Raw genomic sequence first — 21,584 nt, 5'->3', positions numbered from 1 at the left:
CCACATCCTCTAGCTTTTGTCATCCTCACAATAAACCTAGGAAGGTAGGTGGAGGCCAGTATTACAGTTCCCATTTGACTGACGTCCAGAGAGGTCAGTTGCCTTGCTTGTAGTAACACAATGTCAAGGTTTCCCATATCTCTGACTTCCGGGATCCCACACAGAGAGTAGGAAAGGGTTGTGGAAGACATTGGCAAGGACAGTCCTAGCAATGGTCTTGTAGACAGAGGCATCAGGGGATACAGACTGAGTGCTGGATGGGACCTCAGAAGTCACCTGGTCAAATAGTGACTTCATCAATCATAGGATCAGAGTTTTGGAGTGGGAGGGGACACCAGAGGTCCTCAACCTCCATCCCTCATTTCATAGATAAACGAACAGGGCTCAGAGAAATGAATAACTTTTCCAACATCTTACAGGCAGTCGAACCTGGGTCCCCAGCACTCTTTCTGCAGCCCCATGAAACATCCCCAGATGGCCTCAATGCCTATTGGGCTTCCAGCACAGGGAAACAGAGACATTCAGGGAAAAGCCCAGGAACAGCAGAGCCCTTCCCCAGCCCACCCATTGCTCTGCCATGAAGAGTCTTACCTCTCCTCTCCCAAGGAACAGCTGTGTGACAGCAGTACAAGAGACCCACCTAAGAAACATCAGCTCAGAAATGGGGCTTCTTCTTCTTGTTATTTGGGAATCTTGCAGCCCCTGAGGAGTAGAGAGGTTGGGGCCCCTTGTCAGGGATTTTATTTGGAGCAGATTCCTGGCTGTCCCCACAGCTCACTTGCCTTGGCTTTCTTAATGAGATAGTACTGCAAGCCAGGGGCAAATCCAGGATTTAAACCCAGATCTCACGGCTGCTAAATGAAGAGTGCTGTAATGAAAAGTACAACTCATTTCTATGGTATCCTTAATTTCATGAACAACCTATAGCAGGTAAGGAGCATTCATTTACACCCTCAGGGACTGGGGCCCATGTTTCCCCTTAAGATGCCACACAGAGATGCCTTGGATGACCGCTTTGGGGGGAGTCCCATCCTGCCCCAGTCTCACTCCCTGTAAAACTCATCAGAAAAGGTGCTTCACAGATGACTTGGAAGACACAGTACCTGGGATCCTAGTTAGGGGACCTCTAGGCTCTGCTACTGGTTCTCTGGGTGATGGTAGACTTGTCCCTTTCCCTCTCTGAGGTCTCATTTTTTCATCAGTAAAAATGAAGGTATGAATCCTTGCCTTCACTTACTCACAAAATTGTTGGAAGAAAAATGGCCTGCACACCTATACAACCCTCTAGAAATGTGAAACATCAGCATTGTTAAGAATAGCTCAGGTCCCATGAGAAGTGCTGGCCTCATGGGGAGGCAGAATAGGGGTCCACCTGCCTGGGATTGGAAGGCCACACTTGTGACTGGATCTTTCCCCCACCCACACAGATAGGACTTGGTATTCATGTTCTGCTGTCTACAGAATGCTTTCACATTTACTAGCTTGTTTGCTGTTCCCAACAAGGTAGACAGTAGAGGCATTTTTATATTATTTTGAAAGAAACTGAGGCCCAGAGAGGGATTATTCCAGTTCACACAGCTTGTAAGTCACAGCCAGGACTTGCACCCAAATCTTCTTCTGACTCCATGTCCAGGGACCATTTCATTACAAACAGAAATCTCCTAAAATTCTACCCTGTGGCTGGGGAGGTGGAGGAGAGTAGAGGAGGAGAAGGGTGTTCTACCTTGGAACTAAGGCTTTGCCATCTTCAAGAATTCTCTGTCTACAGATGTGGAAACTGAGTCTCAGAAAAGCAAAGTGACCAGCCCCGAGTCATTCCACTGCTGTGTGAAGTCATCTTTTCTGAATCTCAATCCCATACTCTTTCCACTGTGCCTCTCCCCCTTCCCTCAAATCCAGACGAAGGGCAAGTCTTGAAACAATGCCCTTTGGGGGAGCTGGAGGTCTGAATATGGGCTCAAATGCTCCTGTGTGGACCAGAATCTGGATTGAGCCTGCCTCTTTCCTCCGGAGAAATGAGGAAAGCAAGATGAGCTGAGGTGCAGGGTGAGTGTGTGCGTGAGTGTGTGTGCGCATATGTACACTCAGGCTGAGGCTCAGGGTGTCACCAGAGCATGAGTCACCCAGCTAGACGCACACCCTGCAGTCCCTTATACGCTCTGCAGTTGTCTGACAAGCAAAAAAGGAGACAAACGACTGGGCCCAGGGATGGATGCAGGACCTGCTGAGATGGGAGGGGATAAAGGGCAGAGATAACAGGCTGGGAGCCCCTGTTGGGATGGGGCCCCTGACATCCTACCAACACACACACACAGCAGCCAGCCCAGCTCTGGGTCCCCAGGGATGGTTACTTTTATATAGCCGTGCACCCCCCCTACACACACACATGTTCTCTCTCTGTTTTCTGTCTCTCTCAGGTTTTGAATAGAACAATTCCCCCCAAAACAAACCAACAGCTGAGTGCCCCTTTTGGGCAAGGCACCCTATCTTAAGCCCTGTGGGGAAAATTAGCAAAAAGGCACACATTCAGTCCTGAAGCTCCCAGTCTAACAAGGAGATGGTTATTGACCCAGGGGAAAGTCATAATCTGATGGGAGACACATAGTTCCCCATGCTTGGAGAGCCCTTGGTGTGAAAGAGTAGACAAGGCTTCTGTCCTTAAGAAACCACTGGGCATAGGACTCTAGGATCGTGGTTCTAAGGCAGCAAGGGACCTCAGAGACAATCAAGTCCAAACCCCTAATTTTACAGGTGAAGAAACTGAGGCCCAGAGAAGGGTAGTGACTTGCTCAAGGTCACACAGATATTAAATATTAGAGGGGAATTTAAACCTAGGCCCTCTGACTCTAGTGAAGACAAAGCCCCTGCCTTTAGGCAGCTCCCAGTCTGATGTGGGAAGCAAGTCTTTTGTCCTTGAGGAGCTCCTATTCATATGAGGTAGATACATTCCCCATCCTCAACCTGTCCCCAGTCCACTGGAGGAGACCCAGATCCTGCTTTGAGGGGGAGACCCTGAGCTAAGCGGAGCAAATACAGCCCCGTCCTGGGAGGAAGGGGGTGTGAAGAGGGCAGTCCAAGTTGGATAGGGGTTGCAGTCCCCAACTCTGGAGAACCTCATGTTCTTCAAGAGAAACAGCTCTCAGGTGTTTGCTGATCTGAAGAAGATTCAATCCCTGACCTCAGGGAGCTTCTGGTCTGATGTGGATCAGATCAGGTGGGATCAGGTCAGATCCTATGGCAACTATCATGAGGTGGATGAAGAGACTGGGATGTGTGAACTGACCTGTGACAAGAAGTAGCCATGGTAATGAGGAGAGCAGGAAACCTTGAAATCCCTTTCCTTCTCACTCCCTCCCTGAGCAGCTCCATAGAGTCCAAAAGAGGATTTGGACATCATCTAGTCCAACCACTTCATTTTACAAAGGAAGTAAGTGAAGCCCCAAAAGAAGTGAATTGCCCATGACCACATAGGAAGATGGAGAATCAGAAGACCAGAGTTGGGGAAAAGGACTTGCCCAAAGTCATACTATAAGTTAATTGAAGCCAGGGATAAAATCCCATCCTTACAACTCCCAGTTTCTTTCCTCTAGGCCACACTGGAATTGGACCTGTCTTTGGATTATCTGTGGCCAGCCTAGGTCTGGCCTTCTGCAGAGCGCAGCCAAAAGCAATCCATAGCCAGAAGGGAAGACTTCAGAGGCTTGGACCAAATCATGGAGTGTACTGTTCTCCTGCTCAACCCTAGGAGGGCACTATTAATGAGGAGAACTTTGGGATTATGGGAAAAGGAAGCTGTTTCATGGAAAATGGTACTTTGGAGTAGTGAGCTGGCCTAATGAAGCTGGTGGAGAACAGGAGTCCTTAGCCTCTCTCTCTCTCTCTCTCTCTCTCTCTCTCTCTCTCTCTCTCTCTCTCTCTCTCTCCCTGCTCTCTCTCTGCTCTCTCTCTCTCTCTTCCTCTCTCTCTCTCCCTCTCTCTCTGCTCTCGCTCTCTCTTCCTCTCTCTCTCCCTCTCTCTCTCTCTCTCTCTCTCTCTCTCTCTCTCTCTCTCCTCCCTGCTCTCTCTCTGCTCTCTCTCTCTCTCTCTCTCTTCCTCTCTCTCTCTCCCTCTTCTCTGCTCTCTCTCTCTCTCTTCTCTCTCTCTTCTCTCTCTCTCCCTGCTCTCTCTGCTCTCTCTCTCTCTTTTCCTCTCTCCTCTCCCCTCTTCTCTCTGCTCTCTCTCTCTCTTTCTCTCTCTCTCCCTGCTCTCTCTCTGCTCTCGCTCTCTCTTCCTCTCTCTTTCTCCCTCTCTCCTCTCTCTCTCTCTCTCTCTCTCTCTCTCTCTCTCTCTCTCTCCCTGCTCTCTCTCTGCTCTCTCTCTCTCTTCCTCTCTCTCTCCCTCTCTCTCTCTCTCTCTCTCTCTCTCTCTCTTCTCTCTCTCTCCCTGCTCTCTCTCTGCTCTCGCTCTCTCTTCCTCTCTCTCTCTCCCTCTCTCTCTGCTCTCTCTCTCTCTTTCTCTCTCTCTCTCTCTCCTCTCTCTCTCTCTCTCTCTCTCTCTCTCTCTCTCTCTCTCTCTCTCTCTCTCTCTCTCTCTCTCTCTCTCTCTCTCTCTCTCTTCTCCATGTAATGGACCACTTTGACAATCCTCAGAATCATTTTTAAATGCTTAAAATACTTAGTATTACAAAAGAAAGCAATTCTTAATCAATAATCAACATTATTAAAAGCCTGCTATGGGCCAAACACTGTGCTAACCTCTGGTTTACAAAAAGAGGCAGAAGACAGTCCCTGTCCTCAAGGAGCTTCCAATTTAATTCAATTCTGTTGAGATAGTTATCAAAATATATTTTTTCCTTAGAGAGCCCATTTATGACTCATTCAATTTCCTTTTCTACGATAGGGCTATTTAAACATTCTGTTTCCTCTCCTGTTGTTCTGGATAGTTTATATTTTTGTATATTTACAAAAATGTTTTTTGTATGTTTTTTGAAAAGTTCAGACAACCACTGAAATGTCTCTGCTGCTTCCTTTAGGGTTTGTGGACCCCTGATTAAGAAATCCTCTGAATGAACAACAGTCACTTGAGATCAGAGAATCATAAATCTAGAGCTGGAAGGGGCTCAGAGACCCTTTAGTTAAACCCCCTCATTTTATAGATGATGAAAGTATGGCCCACAGAGGTCAAGGGAACTGTCCCTGGTCAGAGAACTATCAGAGGTCATTTGGCCCAGTATTCACAGAATTATATCTTTAGAGCTGGAAGACCCCAGAGGCCATTCAGTCCAACCCCCATTTTACAGATGTGGAAACTGAGGCCCAGGGAGGGTCATAGGTTCCTTGACCCTGAGCTGGAAGGATCCTCAGAGGCCATCCAGTCTAACCCCTCATTTTATACACAAAGATGTAAGATGACTTACTCAGGAGTAAGTAAATCAGAGATGTGATTTGAAGCCAGATCCTTTGATTCCAGAGCCCCTGAATATGATCCCTCACTCTCTGAAGCAAGGGACTGAAGGAACAGCAGGGTGCACCCTGAATTCTTTTTCATAATCACCCTCTACATTTGTAAAGTGCTCTTGAATCTTTAAGCTCTTTCAGAGTTAAAAAAAAAACAAACTCATTTGATTATCACAACCCCCATGTAAAATCAGCACATCAGAAAATCAAGTAACATGATCCCCATTTCACAGATGAGAAAATGGAGGCACCCAAGGTCAACTTCCTCTCTTGCAAAACCCACATCTTTTTCCTCCCTATTCTGTGGGCCCTTCACTAGAGCCCTTGTCTGATGACTTGTTGGGCTGTGCAGGTGACCTGGAGCCCTTGAAGGCTAGGCCAACTGTGTCAGGGCCCACAGAGCTGGGAAGGCTCAGAAAGAAGGGCCAAATGACTCATAACATGGTTGTCATCCAAGGACTAGCCTGGCTTAGCTTAGAGAGGCTCATTACCGGAGGACTGACTGGTCACCAGGGAAGGAATTTGTCTTTTTCCACATCAACTCACCAAAAAACAGTCTAGCAAAGCCTGGAAAGGGTTGCAGTCTGTTTTGGTGGAGGGAGTGGGCTCCTGTCACAGATTTAGAGCTGGGAGGATCCTCAGGGGCTGCATACTCCATCCTTCTTCATTTTACAGATGAGGAATCTCAGATGTTTAAGTTACCTACCCAATGTCACAGCCGAGAAAGGTGTCTCTTCTCCACCCCTTCCTCCTGGTTTCCCTGGCTTCCTCCAAGACTCAGCCCAAATCTTACCTTCTTCACGGAATGTCTCTAAGGCCCCATCACCACGAGGGCCTTTCCATTTACACTGCACGTATCTTGTATGTTTATCATTGCTTGTGTGTTTTCTCCCTCATTAGACTATAAGCTCTTTGTGGGAAGGGTCCCTGGTTTTGCCTTCCTATCTATCCCCAGCACTTAGCACAGAGCCTGATATACAGTAGGTGCTTAATAAATACTTCTTTATAATGATGAAGACCTGAAGCCAAGTCCTCCAGAGTCTAGCACTCTATTTGCTTTGGTTAGCTGTCTCTTAGTCCTTTTCATCCTTTGGGGGTGAGAACTGGGGTTAGTCATGGGAAATGAGGCCAGAAATTGCCTCTGGGGTTCTCTTGCCTGCTTTGGGGAGACATCTTTCCAACAGACTTGGAAATACACTGCACCGTTCTCTCTCCCCCACTGGAGGAAAAAAGTTGGGGAACAGAGAATATGAGTCACAGGGGAGAGAAGGGGTATCTGAAAGTCCACCTGGCTGGCCAGAGATGCTCAGCCTGGTGGTAGCTCCTTTGTACTGTTGGGGGGTTATACCTACCCCAGGACAGAAGATCTAAGCTGATGGAGATCCAGAGATTGATCCACATGCTCACACAGTGGGTTAGACAGCTGCTGCTGCCCCCAGCGCCTTTGAGAAGCAGGGAGAAGAAGGAAGGGAAGGGAAAAGCTACTCCATATAGGGCGTGAACACAAAAGGACCTCAGAGATCACCTTGTCCAACTTCCCCATTTTCCATGTGAGGAAGTAGAAACCTGGAGATGTGAAGTGATCAACTCAAGGTCACACAGTGAGTAAGCCTTACAGGCAGAGTTGTGGGTTGGCAGACCTGGGGATAGAAAGGACCTCAAAGGACGTTTAGTCCAAATCCCTTCTTTGACAGATGAGGAAACTGAGGCCCAGTGAAGTCAAATGAAGAAACTGATAGACTCATATATTTAGAGCTGAAGGGACTTCTGAGACCAATCCTTTCTTTTTACAGATGAGGAAACAGAGTCCCAAGGAAGCAAAGTGACTTTATCACTGAGGTGGTAGGAGCCAGAGTTGCGGTTTGAATGCTGATACTGTAACTGCAGACCCAGTAGTCTCTCCATCATAGCACTATGGCTCCCTTGCGAGGGGAAGTCTTCCCCTCCCACCCACCCCACCCATCTGCCTTCTGAGGCTCATCTGCTCAGCCAGGACCTGCCCATTGTCCCATTGTCCTTGGAAGAACAAGGTTTGGAGGGTCGTGGAGACGAAGGAGTGACAGATGTTAACCTGGAAAATGGCAGGAGGTGGATCCAGAGAGCAGCCGGTGAGGGGCAGCTGGAGGGGTGGGGGCCTGCCTTGGGCTGGCACTCCACCTCCTTCTGCTGCTGGGCCCACTTCTCTAACTTGAACTAGCTCCTAGCTCCAAGGCCCAGCGTGGGTGGCTGAAATCTCCCCGGTAACAGGGGTCTGCCCCCTCCCCCTTCCTCTCCCTCCTTCCCTCCTTCTCCTCCCTCCCCCTTCACTCTAACCTTCTGTCCTTCCTCCTATCCTCTCACACTAGGCACCTGCTCTCTGCATTCCCCCTCTGCCCCTCCTCCTTCCCTCCCTCCTTCCCTCCCTCCCTCTCCCTCTCCCCTCCTTCTCTCTCTCTCTCTCCCTTTCTCTCTCTCTCTCTCTCTCTCTCTCTCTCTCTCTCTCTCTCTCTCTCCCTCCCCTCCCTCCCACACCCCCTCATTCTTTTTCTCCTCTTCCCTGGCTCCCTGTCACCATCTGTGGCACAGTCATTCTCTGTCACTCTCCTTACCACCCCCTCATTCTTCTTTTCTCTGTTGTTACCTCTCTCCCTGCATCACTCTTTCTTTCTTCCTTCTCTTTCTCTCCTTACTCCTTTTCTCCTGCTCCTCAGGCATCTCTCCCTCTCTTGCTAAGCACTCCCTCTCCATCTTGCTACCCACTCATTGTGTCTTTCTAACCCCCTCATCCCTCTATCCCTCTATCCTCTAGCCCTCTCCCTTTGCCGAGTTTGTTTTATTCCCATTGGCTTCTGAGGCTGCCCAACACCCTCAAGAGCTCTCCTTCCCTCGTGGAGGGCTCTCCCTAAATTCTCCACCCTCTGCCAACGCCCACCTCTTGACCTCTTTCTTGTACCCAGGCTTCTTCCAGGAGGCATGTGGGAAGAATTTCTCAGCATCGATGGGAAGGCAGGGATGGAGATCATATGGCAGAGCCTCAACAGACAGATGTGGCCATCTCGGGGCTAGTGGAGTGCCCCTTGTGGGGCACAGCAGGAAGCTGGAGGCCGGGGCACTGGGAGGGCAAGCTTCAACAGGAGAACAGACCCTAAAAGACCCCCCAGGCCCAGGGAAGAAGCTGTGGGAGCACTCTAACCCAGACAAGGGAAGAGGGGGGAATGGATGAGCCCACGAGGGATCCCCTCATCTGACAAGCAGGTAAGGAGGCCAAAGGTCCTATTATTACTTTTGAGGCTTATGCCCTACAAGCCCCCTCCCTGGTCCTCCTCCACCCAGAGCCTGAGTTGGAGTCAGTGTGGGGTAGGAAGCGTGAGGGCGGCATCAGGTGGTGGCTGTAGTGGGGAAGTGGAGGGGTTGGGGAGAACCTTCTGGGATTATTGGAGGGACCTTGGAAATGGAGCTACTAGTCTTAGGGTATTAGTATTTGAAGGGAACATATAGCATAGACTGGTAGGGTATAAAACGTTAGAACAAGAATAGATAATAGGACATCAAATGTTGAAACTAGAAGAGACTTTAAAATGTAGCATGTTAGGACATAGCATGTTAAGGCTGGAAGTGACCTTTGGGCTGGGCTATAGATGGTTAGGACTGGAAAGGGCAGAATCACAGAATGCTGGAGGGACCTTAGGATCACAGGTATTAGAATGGCAAGGGACTTTAGGGATCATCTATTTCACCCTCCCTATTTTATAGATGAAGAAACTGAGGCCCAGGGAGATGAATAACATGCTCAAAGTCATGCAGAACAGGTGGCAGAGGTGGTTTCCCAACTTCCATACCTTACTCTTTGCAGTTTGCCATGTTGCTATCCTGAATTGTCCTTTTCCCCTAATGACCAAGGAGTCCCTGTCTCCAGTTTCACTGACTAGGATGGGACATCCTCCCTGGAACTTTTCCAGTTTAATGCCATGAAGTGGAACTATGGGGATGGAGTGACCAAAGGGTCAAGAAGATGGAATCTGCATCCCTCCTTCTACTGGGGTGGGGCCAGGGAGAGCTGTTCTCTCCCCCGGCAACTCTCACTGCAAAACTAAGGCAATCCTGATTGCCCCGTTCCCAGGAGCTTTGTCCAAAATCGGGTTGTTAAGAGCTGGGAGGAATCTTTCCATAGGCCCTTACCTATTCCAGATTCTCCTCTTCCTCTTGTTCCTCTGGTCTGAATTCAGAGGAAAAGGTAGAAAATCAAAATCCCTAGGCTAGGCTGGATTTGGGTTCTGGTTAAAAGAAGGGCCATGAAATCTGGGGGTTGGACCAGAATGGGAACATCCACATTCATTCCATGGCAACGGGACATGGGTGGATGCAAAGAGAAACCCGTAAATAGTGTGATGGAATGGGAACAGGACTGCACTGGGAGCCAAGAGTCCTGGGTCCTCTGACTCTAAACAGCTGTGTGACCTTGAGCAAGTCACTGAATTTCTAAGTTCATTCATTCATTCAAGAAATATTTAAGTGGCCTACCAGCTGCCCTGGAGGAGACACAAAGTCATAGAGCACAGACTTTTTCTCAAGGAGGTTATAGTCTGGAAGGGAGTTAAGACACTAATTCTGATAAGTAAAATATATGCAATAGTACATGTTGAATCACTTCAGTTGTGTCTGACTCTTTGTGACTCCATTTGGGGTTTTCTTGGCAAAGGTACTGGTGAAGTTTGCCAGTTCCTTCTCCAGCTCATTTTACAGATGAGGAAACTGAGGCAAACAGGGTGAAGTGACTTGCCTGGGGTCACACAGCTAGGAAGTTCCTGAGGTCAGATTTGAACTCATGTCTTCTTGATTCCAGGCTTGGTGCTCTATCCACTGAGCCATCCAGCTGATATTATAAGTGAATGAAAGGCAAAACAATAGGATAAGTGGGATCAGAGGAGGAAGGGCTTTTACCAGATGGAGAAGGCAACAGATAAGGCTTAATGAAAAAGGAGGTGGCCCTTAAATTGAGCTCTAAAGGATGGCCATGAATTGACCAGGTATAAAAGGGGAGAATTGCCAGGTGCAAGGAATTCTGAGGTTCCTTCCAGCTCTGACACTCTGATTCTATGATATTTCAGGGAACTGCTGAGTGGGTGGAAAACTTGAACCAACCAGGGACCAGGCAGGATACGGAGCAGTCAGTGACTCACTGTGCCCCAAGGGGCAGAGCTCTGGGACAGAGTTGGGGTAGAGAGGGGGTGGGGTTGGGAGAGCCAAGGGGGATGAACCAAAGCATGGACTTAAGTGCCAGTCTGCAGAAGACCCTTGTAGCTCCTGCACAATAGGGTTATGAGACCCTAGCTTGAAAGTTGGAAGGGACCATAAATCCTGGACTTGCTGTGTGACCTTGAACAAGATATTCTCTTTCTCCAGGCTTCCATCCCTTCTGCATTTTGTGAAATGAATCCTGCACTCCCATAGCTCCTTAGACCACAAGGGGCTGGACATCGAGTCCATCCTCTGCAAAGATCCCAGACAGAAATGAATAACCCATCCTTTCTTCCCTTTCTCGGGCCCGGAGAATGAATAAAATTATATCTGAGTCCCTTGGAAAGAAAAGACGTCACCTAGATTGCAGAGCTAATTTTGGCAGTTACGGAGAGCTGCAGTCTTGCTCCTCAGCTCTCCCAACAGGCTGATGGACTTTTTCATTTCAGGAAAGGTGAAGTCCAGTGTTGGGAGGGCCGGAAGGGGGAAGGGAGAAGGAGGAGTAAGATGTAAGCCAATCCATTTTTCTGGGGGTGATATTGTTTTGCCCTCTTTTCCAATGCCTCCTCTTCCCCTATGAAAGGAAGTGCGAGCTTTTGAATGTGGGATTTCTGCCCTCACTCTGTTTGTAGAGGGTGGAGGAAATGGACACAGCTAGGGAGGGGCCAGAAATGTGATTGGTCCTTGGAGAGAAGCAGGCCAGAGCTCTCTCTGTTCTCTCAGGACAGTTGGACTCTAAAGCACAGGAAGCGAGGATAGTCCCACTTCAGGTGCTCCCTCTTCCTTTCCTAGGCTATCAGAGCATCTGTAAAGAGCGGAGAGAGAGGCTCGTAGTAATCTCTAAGGTTTCAACCAATGTGAATGAATAAATGAATGAATGAATGAGAAAGAACTTATTAAGCACTCACTAGGTACCAGGCCTTGAACTAAGCTCTGGGGGCACTAATATAAAACAGAGACATTCCCTGCCTCACAGAGCTTACATTATAATAGGAGGAGAGTGCTGGCTAGAGAGGGTTGTTTTTGCCTCAAAGTTGCAGTGATGGTGAGTGAAGTCACAGATCTAGAGACAGAGACTAGACCGGTGATTTCATTGACATAAGGACCTCCAGGATGAGGAGCCTCCTCTTCAATGCCTTAGATTGCTGCTTAAGGTACTTGCCCAGGGTCACACAGCCAACATGTGTCAGTGGCCAGAGTTGAGCCTGGGTTTTCCCGAATCTTAAGGTTGTGTCTGACACACCACGATACTGAACAGGAGTCACTCAATAGACCCTTGGCAGAAATAATGGTAGTGTTGATTTGCTTCCTGTGACCAAAGCAAGGGGTGGAAATAGAGGAAGAGGATGGAGCATGATCCAGAGGTCCGGAGCTAGTTAGATTGAGCTGGTGTTTACTTCTCAGGACCACAAAGCCCCAGGAGGTTGTGCCAACAGCAGAAGCACCAAGAGGCGGGGAGGCATGGCAAGAAAATAGCCATGGTGAGGTACGGTTAAGGTCAGAGGGATCTAAATGGTTTCTAGGACTCCATCTCTTCCCAAGGCCTTCCCCCAGCCTTGGCATGGGCCGATGGCAGGAGGGCAAGGGCAAGGGTGGAAAGGACCAGCTCTTGTTCGTTTGACTTTAAAGAGGGTGGTAGAGAGATTAGGACTTACAGAACTAAATCCCTAGAGGTACAATTAGGGTAGGGCAGAGGCCAAGGTGTAGATATTGGGGAATACGCCTATAGGCAGCCTCTTGTTCTCCTGATGCTTAGGGCTAGCCTTGCCCCTGGGGAGAACATCTCAATACTTCTCTCTCTTTACTATGTATCGCTGGCTAAGGGCTGCCCTCGGGCAGAAGCTCTTTGTTACCTGAGGAACAGGGTAAGAAGGTTAGGAATCCTGGCATCCTCTGAGCATAAGCCTCATCTTCAGACTCACTGGCCACGGAAACCCTCAGGCAGTCAGGTAGGCAGTCAGTCAAACAGCTCTGCCACTTACTAGATATGTGTCCTTCTCTGGGTCATCGATTACTTGTCTTTCACTTGGAAGTGATCATCTTCACATTGGCTGTTTAGTGGAATTGTGTGAAAAGAGCTTTATAAAGTGCCATGGAAAGGTAAACTGCTATTACCATTTGGGATAATTCCTGGTGAAATGAAGGGGTAGGACTTGGTGGTCTCTATAAAATATGGGAGAGGTAGTCTCTATAGAACTGGGAGAGAAGCTTAAAGCATGGAAAGTCAGAGCTGAGAGGACAATAGGACACATAGGATGGAGGCAGGGATCCATAATGCCTGATACCAGAGATTTGGGTGATGGAGAAAGAGGCTCCAAGGAACGTCCTCTTAAATAGGTCCAGTTTGAATGAAGAGGCTTAGAGAACTTTCCCCTCATGACCTGAGAGGCCAGGTAGAGACACCCTTTTATCCCTATTAAATTGTTATTTCTGTGCCAATCAATTAAACTATAAGCATCTATCAACCACCTGTTTGTTATGTAGCGGACCCGTTTGTTCCTAGGGATACAAAGGCAACAAACATCCCCTGCCCTCAGGGAGCTTCTATGTGACAGAAATCCTCTCTAAGTCCTTGCTTTTCAAAGGGTACTTTCACTTCTCTCTCCAGAAATCAGAGCAAAACAGACCAGATGAGCAAATGATCAGGGAGGGAAAGTAGTTTCTCTGAGGTTACTCTAAATAACAAGAGAGATTTGGGGAGAGAAGAAAACTATCTCCTTTTGCTTTACCTGCACAGAAAAAAAGATGCATCTTTCAAGGTGCTTCCTTCTAACTGTAAAGTCAACTGTGGTGTGTCCCATGGTGAACAAGGTGGAGCCAAGAAGAAAGAAAACATGAAGGGTTGAAATCCAGTTATCATGTCCTGTCTCAGATCAGAGAACTGTGATTTCTTACTCTCATCCCCACCCAACTATTGACCAACCTTCTCACTAGCCCTGTGGTAGAGGAGAGTCAAGGAACCTGGGTTCAAATCCTACGTGACACTTATTACATATGTGATCTTGTCATTTATCTTTTTTCTTAGCCTCATTTTCCTCATCTTTAACAATGAAAGTATTGTACTGGGTGGCTTCTGAAGTCTCTTAAAGCTCTAGAAGTTAAAGAGAAGAGTTAAACTAGATGTTAAGAACAACTTCCTCAGGAGAGCTGTTCAAAAGTAAAAGGGGGCAGCCTAGAGAGTTGGTGGGTTCCCCATCCCTAGAGGTCTTTAAGCAGAAGGCTGGATGACCACTTGTCAATGATGCCACATAGAGGATTATGGGTTGGGTTCATTGATCTCTGTGTGCCTTCCAACTCTGAGATTATGTAATTGTGTGTGTGTGTGTGTGTGTGTGTGTGTGTGTGTGTGTGTGTGTGTGTTGGGGCAGTGGAGATGGGCAGAAGGCATAAGGGGGATGGTAGTGATGGAAAATGGGTCCTAACTCTGTAACTGATGCACTGGAACCCTAGATAAGCAATTCACTATTTTAGACCTGAGATTCCAGCAGACAAAACCCCATGATGGGAGCTCTGGGGGCAAAGGCAGACATAGGATATAAGGGTCCCAGATTCCAGGTCTCAACAAGAAGAAGTAGCATCATATAATAGAAAGGATTATGAACTGGTAGTCAGGAGACTGAGGTTCCCAATTTAACTCTGATGGTAACTTGCCAGATAACTAGATTCTCTGGCTCTCAGTTTCTCCATCTTTAAATTGAATAGTTGTACTACATGATAGCTAAGATCTCTTCCAGTTCCAGCATTCTGTGCACCAACATTCTATGTTCTAAGGTCTCTCCCAGCTCTGACATCTCATGTTCTAAGTTCTCTTTCACTTACAATATTTCATGTTCTAAGATCCCTCCAAGTTCTGACATTCTGAGTTCTAATGTCCTTGATGTTCTAGCGACCTATATTCTAAGGTCTCTCCAAGCTCTGACAGTCTTCATTGTAATGTCTCTGATGTTCCAATAATCTGGGTTCTAAGGTCTTTCCTAGTTTCCTTCCAAGCTCTCATATTCCAGGTTCTAAGGTTTCTTGCATCTGTGACATCCCATGTTCTAAGAACCCTCCAAGCTCTGACAGTTTAAGTTCTAAGGTCTGTCTCAGCTGTGACATCCCATGTTCTAAGATCCCTCCAAGCTCTTATATCTTTGGTTCTAATGTTCCCAGTGTTCTCAGGTTCCTTCCCAGATCTGACATTGAGAAACCTGAGATACACTGCTTCCCTCTCTCCATCTGTCCCTTGGATGTAAAGGACCTCTCTTCTTGTCATACTTCCACTTTTCTCTGTTTTCTGCCAAGGAGCAGGATGGGTTTGAGGGAATGACAGAGAGAAAGCTATTGGTTATCAGAGGAGATCATTTGTCACATATATATTAGACTACTTACTCTGTGTCTTTTCTCCCCAGGATTGGAGCTGATTGCAGCCCTTGGAGGTGACCTCTGCTGACTGCCATCTTTGCCCCTCCCCAACTTGGCTGGCCTCTCCGGCCACTATGGACATCACCAGCTTTCCCTCTCCAGTGTCCGCATCCTTAGAACCGGAGAATGCCTCCCTCACCTGGCCAGAAGACCCTCTGATGGGGAACCTGTCCACATCCCCAGCCAGCACAGGACTAGATGTCAGTGGTGTTCTGATCCCTCTGGTATACCTGGCAGTGTGTGTGGTGGGCCTTCTGGGCAATTCACTGGTGATCTACGTGGTGCTTCGGCACACGGTGAGCCCATCAGTGACCAACGTCTACATTCTCAACCTGGCCCTAGCTGATGAACTCTTCATGCTGGGCCTGCCCTTCCTGGCTGCACAGAATGCCCTCTCCTACTGGCCCTTTGGCTCCCTCATGTGTCGCCTGGTCATGGCCGTGGACAGTATCAACCAATTTACCAGCATCTTCTGCCTGACCGTCATGAGCGTGGACCGCTATCTGGCTGTGGTGCACCCAACCAGGTCGTCCCGCTGGCGCACGGCCCCCGTGGCCCGGGCAGTGAGCGCTGCCGTGTGGGTGGCCTCAGCAGTCGTGGTGCTGCCTGTGGTGGTTTTCTCAGGAGTCCCACGTGGCATGAACACCTGCCACATCCAGTGGCCTGAGCCAGCCGCAGCCTGGCAGACGGGCTTTATCGTCTACACAGCAGCTCTGGGGTTCTTCGGGCCCCTGCTGGTGATTTGCCTCTGCTACCTTCTCATTGTGGTCAAGGTGCGCTCAGCCAGTCGGCGGGTCCAGGTGACCTCATGCAAGCGGCGGCGGTCTGAGAGGCGGGTCACCCGCATGGTGGTGGTGGTGGTGGCCCTGTTTGTGCTGTGCTGGCTGCCCTTCTATGTGCTGAACATCGTCAATGTGGTCTGTCCCCTGCCTGAGGAGCCCTCTCTATTTGGTGTCTACTTCCTGGTGGTAGTGCTGCCCTATGCCAACAGCTGTGCCAACCCCATCATCTATGGTTTCCTCTCCTACCGCTTCAAGCAGGGCTTCCGAAGGGTCTTGCTCCGGCCCTCCAGGAAGGTCCGAAATCAGGAGCCACCCACTGGGCCCCCCGAGAAGACAGAGGAGGAAGAGGAAGAAGAGGAGGAGGATGAAAGAGAAGCTAGAAAGGAGATGAATGGGCGGGTCAGTCAGATCAGCCAACCAGGAAGTGGTGGGCAGGAGCAACCACCCTGCAGACCCTGTGGCAGTGAACAGAAACCTCTCCCAGAAGAGCTAACTGGTGGGGAGAAATCCAGCACTTCAAAGACAAGCTATTTGTAACCAACGGAACATGATAGGGCAGAGGAAAGGGAGAGGAACTGGAGAGGGGGTGAGAAGGAAGAGTTTTGAGATGCCACTGAGTAGGTAGCAGGGGCCCTAGGCATCCCTAAAACCCATCGCCACCACTGGGGAAGAGACTAGGTGACGAGGTCAGTGCTGAGGGAAAAGATAGGGGAGTGGTGGAAGGAAAGAGATAGAATCTCATGTGCCCATGGCCAAGTCACTTCTGTAGCCCTCATTTTCCTCATGTGCAAAATGAGGAGTTTGGACAAAATGGTAGCTAAGAGCTCCTCCAGGTTCAGATTGATTTTCTTATGGCCCTAGAAGGGATCAGGAAAGTCAGCTCAGGCTGGCTCAGATAAGCGACCATGGGCTCTTTCCCAAGGAGCTGCCCCTAAAGGGTCTTGGGGAGAGGGGAGATCCGGGATGTAACAGTTCCTGGATGACGATCCTTTTCTTCCCTAGATGTGAGTAAGCCACATCTGAAGTATTTTGTCCAGTCCTAGGTGTCCCATTTTAAGAAAAACGTTGACCAGTGGTGCTGTGTCCAAAAGATGGTGGTCAAAATGGTGAGGGGACCGGACCATTCTATGACAGTTGATGGGTCTGAACCTCAGCTTTGCCACTGGTTAGCTTTGTGACCTTAGTCAAGTCACTAAATTTCTCTGGGATTCAGTTTCTTCATCTGTAAAATGAGTAGCATGGATTGAATGACCTCTGAAATCTTTTCCAGTCCTTAAACTATGATTCTATGATGCTGTTACTTTACCTCTGGGGCTCAATTTCTTTATCTGTGAAACAAAGGGGTTAGATTAAATGAGATCAGGGCCATTCAGCTCTAAATATGATGAAAGCTTTCTTCAAATATCTAAAGAGCTGCTGTGTAGGAGAAGTGGCAGGTCTGTCTGCCTGGACCAGAGAGCAGAACTAGAAGCATGGGGCTGAGGGTTGGCAAGAGGCAGATCTCAGCTCTCCAGAAGAAGCTTCTTAACAATTAGAACTGTCCATGGGGGAGATAGGCTGCCTCAGGAAGACCCCTTCCTCCTCACTGGAGGTCTTCCAGCAGAGGCCAGATGACCCCTCACTGGGGATGTTGTGTAAGGGATTTCTGCTCAGGTATGAGTTGGAACAGATGACCACTGAGGTCCCTGCCAACTCTGACATTTTTTGACCCTTGAACCAACATCCCTGCCACTCCCTAGCTGAAAGTGAGTTCTTCCCCACATCTCCTTGTTGGGGAAGGGGAAGTCTTCATGCTATTTATTTACTAGCTGAATGATCTTGGGCAAATCATTTCATCTCTCTGGTCATCAGTTTACTCAATTGTCAAATGGAACAGTTGGCCTAGATGCCCTCTAAGGACCCCTCCAAATCTAAAGTCAATGATCCAATGAACCTCTTCCATATTTCCTTGCCCTGTCTCCCCCTGCCCCCACTCCAATCCCCCCAGTTCCTTGGGCTTTTAAATCCAGCCAGTGTTTAATCAGTAGAAACACCTGAGATGGAGATAAGAAGAAAGTCTAGTCTCATTGGCTGATCCATTCTGACATTTTTAGTGGATTCTGTTGGTCTGGCAAAAGGGAAGGATGCATTCTCATCTTCTCACTTTTCATCCTTATCTTAGCTTTGGGGTGACTCCACTGGGGAGCCTCCTTTGTAGTCTTGGGCAGCTTGGCTTATGGAAGTGAGGCTGGGGAGAGAAGCTAGGGGAGAAGGGGGTTTGGAAGAAAAAGGCAGCTGCCAGAGCATGAGAGCTAGCCTGGGGTGAAAGAGCAGCATGGAGGGAGGTCATAGAGTGGACCAGGCAGATCCTTAGAAGGCCAACCTGCGGGGACCAAAGGGTCCAGAGGCTCTGGTCACATGTATACATGGGTTTATATGTACCTGGAAGGGAACTGTAGAACAGAGTAGTGAAAGAGCTCTGGGTTCTAATACTGGCCCTGCCACTCCATAGCTGTAGGACCCTTGCCAAATAAAATCAACCTTCCTGGTCTTCAGATTCTTCATCTGTAAAATGGGAGTGATTTATGCCTTCCCTGCCTACCTCACAGGGCTGTTGTGAGGGCCCAGTAGGATTATAGATGAGAAAACACTCCAAAATCTCAAGTGTGACACGATGCTTCAAACTTAGAGGGCATTTAATAAATGTTCGTTGGATGAAATGTGAGGAATAATTATTATTACATGCAGACCTCATTTATTTTTCTCCATCACCCTCCCAGTTGGCTGGACAAATGTCAGAATTCCCTCGTCATCCCACTCTGTTAGGGAAGGAGTGATGGTGAAGCTAGGATGCTCCTCCCAGAATCCCCATGCTTCTCTGGCTACTCCTGAAAGGGGAAATAACACGTAATTGCGGGGTGGTGTGGGGTGAGGAAAGGGCAAAGGTCTGAACTATAGGAGTGGCAGGGAAGCAAGGATCAGGGGAGAGACCATGTCTGGAAGAAATACAAAGGTGGTCTTCTGCCACTTACTATAAGTTATGTCCTCCCTCTCTACCTCAGTTTCCCCATTTGTAAAATGAGAGAATTAGACTTAGTGACCTCTAAGGTTCCTTCTAGTTTTAAAGTCTTAAGATCCCCAGACTTGGATAGACATCTGTAGGGAAATGAAGGAAGAAGGGCATGTTGTGAAGAATGGGGGATGCAGGGGGATGCCTTTTGAATTTGGGGGGGGTGCCACAGGAAGAGACCTGTTTGGCGTATGTACCCTGTGGTCCATGGGCCCAAGACTGGGACTGGGCAGGTGGCCGTGAGGGGAGGGGCTTGAGAAGACCGTAGAGTCCTTCCTCCCTTTCTCCTCCATCTTCTTGGCTCTCTCCCTCCCCACTCCTGCAGTAGGCTCACCTTGAACTTTCTCTGAAAAGGCTGTTGCTAGGCAACAATGGTCCATAGCATTAAATCTCCATCCTGAGTCCTGAGCAGAGGACGGAGATGGCCAGCTGCAGGGAGAGGATGGGGAGGGAGGCTTCTTCCAGGATCCAAAGTGTGTGTGTGTGTGTGTCTGTCTGTCTGTCTGTCTGTCTGTCTGGGGGTGGGGGGAAGGGGAGGGCAGAGGTAGACATCAGGACAGAACACCCAGGGCTATGAGCCTACAATTCTGAGGAGCCACTGAGAGAAGGCAAGTGTAATTATAGGCAAAGAATGCTGGGGTTGCAGAAAGAGTTTGGAGTCCAAAGAGCTGAGTGTGAATCCTAGCTATTCCATCCCTTTTCTGAGCTTCAGTTTTATTAGCTATAAAATGAGGAGGTGGGGCTAAGTGACCTCTAGATACCACAACCAGTAATTAGCAGTGGATGACGTTGAGAAAACTAAAGGGGATGGGAGCCCAATTTCTCATGAAGGGTGATAGAGGGTAGGAAATTACCTTTCTCCTGTTGTGTATTTCTTAATAAGGATACCAATGATAGAGATTTCTAGAGAAGTTCCAAGTAAACAAAGCACTGTGCGGCAGGAACATGACTGTAAGTGTATTTGCTACATTTTACAGATGAGAAAATTGAGGTTTAGAGAGGGAAACAACTTAACAAAGATCGCATAACTGTTCATTGTCCAAGCTGGGACAAGGAGGCAAAGTAGTTGATGGAAAGAATAATGGCTTTGGACCTGGATTCAAACTCTACCTTTGATACCTTTCCCCTTAAACCCTTGGGTGAGTCACTTAAGTACAGTGGGACTCACTTTCCTTATTTGTTAAAAAAAAAAAAGGTGGTTAGACTAAATGACCCATGAGGTCCTTTCCAGAATCTAAATCAATGACCTCACAATTCTCTAGTTTCTGCTTTCCATATCTTCTGTTCTTTCCATCATATCTGGTTGTCTGCCTGAAGTCTTTGATGTGCAAAAATCCTTTAGAAAGTATTGCTTGGGATGGCCAGTACCTGAAATACCAACGGCTTTCAGGGGAGACAGCAGTGATGGTTAAAACTCATTTGCCCCTTTCCCTGCTTGAATTGAGAATAGGAATAATTTAATTTATATATGCACACATATGCATATATGTATATATGCATATATGTGTATATGTGTGTACATGTGCACACATCTGCATATAATTATATAATTAAATGTGCACACATATAATGCTTTGAGATTTGCAAGACACCTCATATATGTTATCTCATTTTGATCCTCATAACAACCCTATCAGGTAGGTATTATTTTTATCCTCATTTTACAGATGTGGAAACTGAAGCTCAGAGAGGTAAGTGACTCATCTGAGGGTCATATAGCTAAGTTCTGAGACATGATTCAAACACAGATCTTTCAGATTCTAAACTCAGTACTCTATTCACTGAGCTTGGAATGAATGAAAACAAAGACTGATTAAGTATGTATGATGTGGCAAATACTGTACTAAGTTCACATAGAAATATACCTACACTGGGAAAGTTCATATTGTAATTGGGAGTCAGAGAGAGACATAACACATAGAGGAGGGTTTGGCTATAGGGCACATGGAAAGGCACCTAAGCGTACCTCCTGGAGAGGACTAGTCAGCTGCCCTCGGGAAAAGGGGGTGGGTCTAAGGCTTGGAATGGAGTGGGGCTTCTGTGTTCCTACCAGCTTGAGCCACCCAGGGTCTTCTAGGTGCCCCAGATAGGCACTGGGCAGCTTGCTTGATGTCAACTCTGGCTGGGCCACTACAAAGCCCCATCCCCATTGGGCTAAGGTTATGCGTTGTCCTAAATCAATGGTTCTCGAAGTGTGGTCTGGGATCCCCAAGACCCTTTCAAGGGGGTCCATGAAATCAAAAACTATTTTTATAGTAATACTAAGACAATTTAATTTCTAATGCAGTAAATATTAATACATATACCCCACATAAACAAAAGCTCTTTGGAGGATCCTCAATTTTTTTGAGAGTGTAAAGGGGTCTTGAGACCAAAACATTTTAGACTTGCTTGCTTAGATGGTCACTAAAGCCCCCTTCAACTCTCAAAATTCGGTGACCCCACAATTCTGTGACCTCTTCTAATGACTCCTTCCTCTGCTTTGATGTTACTTTTCCCCTCATTGACCAAGCAGATTCTTACTTTTAACCTTATCATTATTCAGTGCAGGGGAGGAAGGGTTTTATTCCTGCCCTCCTCCACATCGACTGATTGAGGAATCAATCCCTGGGGGATTCTGGGAGGGAACTGGTGGCAGGCAGAATGAGTCATTGCACTTAGCCACGTGCCTGTTTTCATAGGACTGGCCAGGCTAAG

The 21,584-nt window shown here is 48.0% G+C and overlaps 1 protein-coding gene across 1 annotated transcript; it reads left to right on the top strand.

Moving 5' to 3' along the window:
* Positions 1 to 7,390: 7,390 nt before the first annotated feature.
* Positions 7,391 to 18,537, top strand: SSTR3 (somatostatin receptor 3). Its single transcript, XM_020982533.2, has 3 exons — positions 7,391 to 7,543; positions 8,372 to 8,669; positions 15,044 to 18,537. Exon 3 carries the CDS (start codon positions 15,131 to 15,133, stop codon positions 16,373 to 16,375), a length of 1,245 nt encoding a protein of 414 aa, XP_020838192.1. The 5' UTR covers positions 7,391 to 7,543; positions 8,372 to 8,669; positions 15,044 to 15,130; the 3' UTR covers positions 16,376 to 18,537.
* The last annotated feature ends 3,047 nt before the right edge of the window (positions 18,538 to 21,584 follow it).

The sequence above is a fragment of the Phascolarctos cinereus genome, unplaced genomic scaffold, assembly GCF_003287225.1.
Source record: "Phascolarctos cinereus isolate Bilbo 61053 unplaced genomic scaffold, phaCin_HiC Scaffold_1;HRSCAF=81, whole genome shotgun sequence".
NCBI classification, from domain to species: Eukaryota; Metazoa; Chordata; class Mammalia; order Diprotodontia; family Phascolarctidae; genus Phascolarctos; species Phascolarctos cinereus.
The sequence above is the reverse complement of the archived record's forward strand: the minus strand, read 5'-3'. Positions and strand labels throughout refer to the sequence as shown.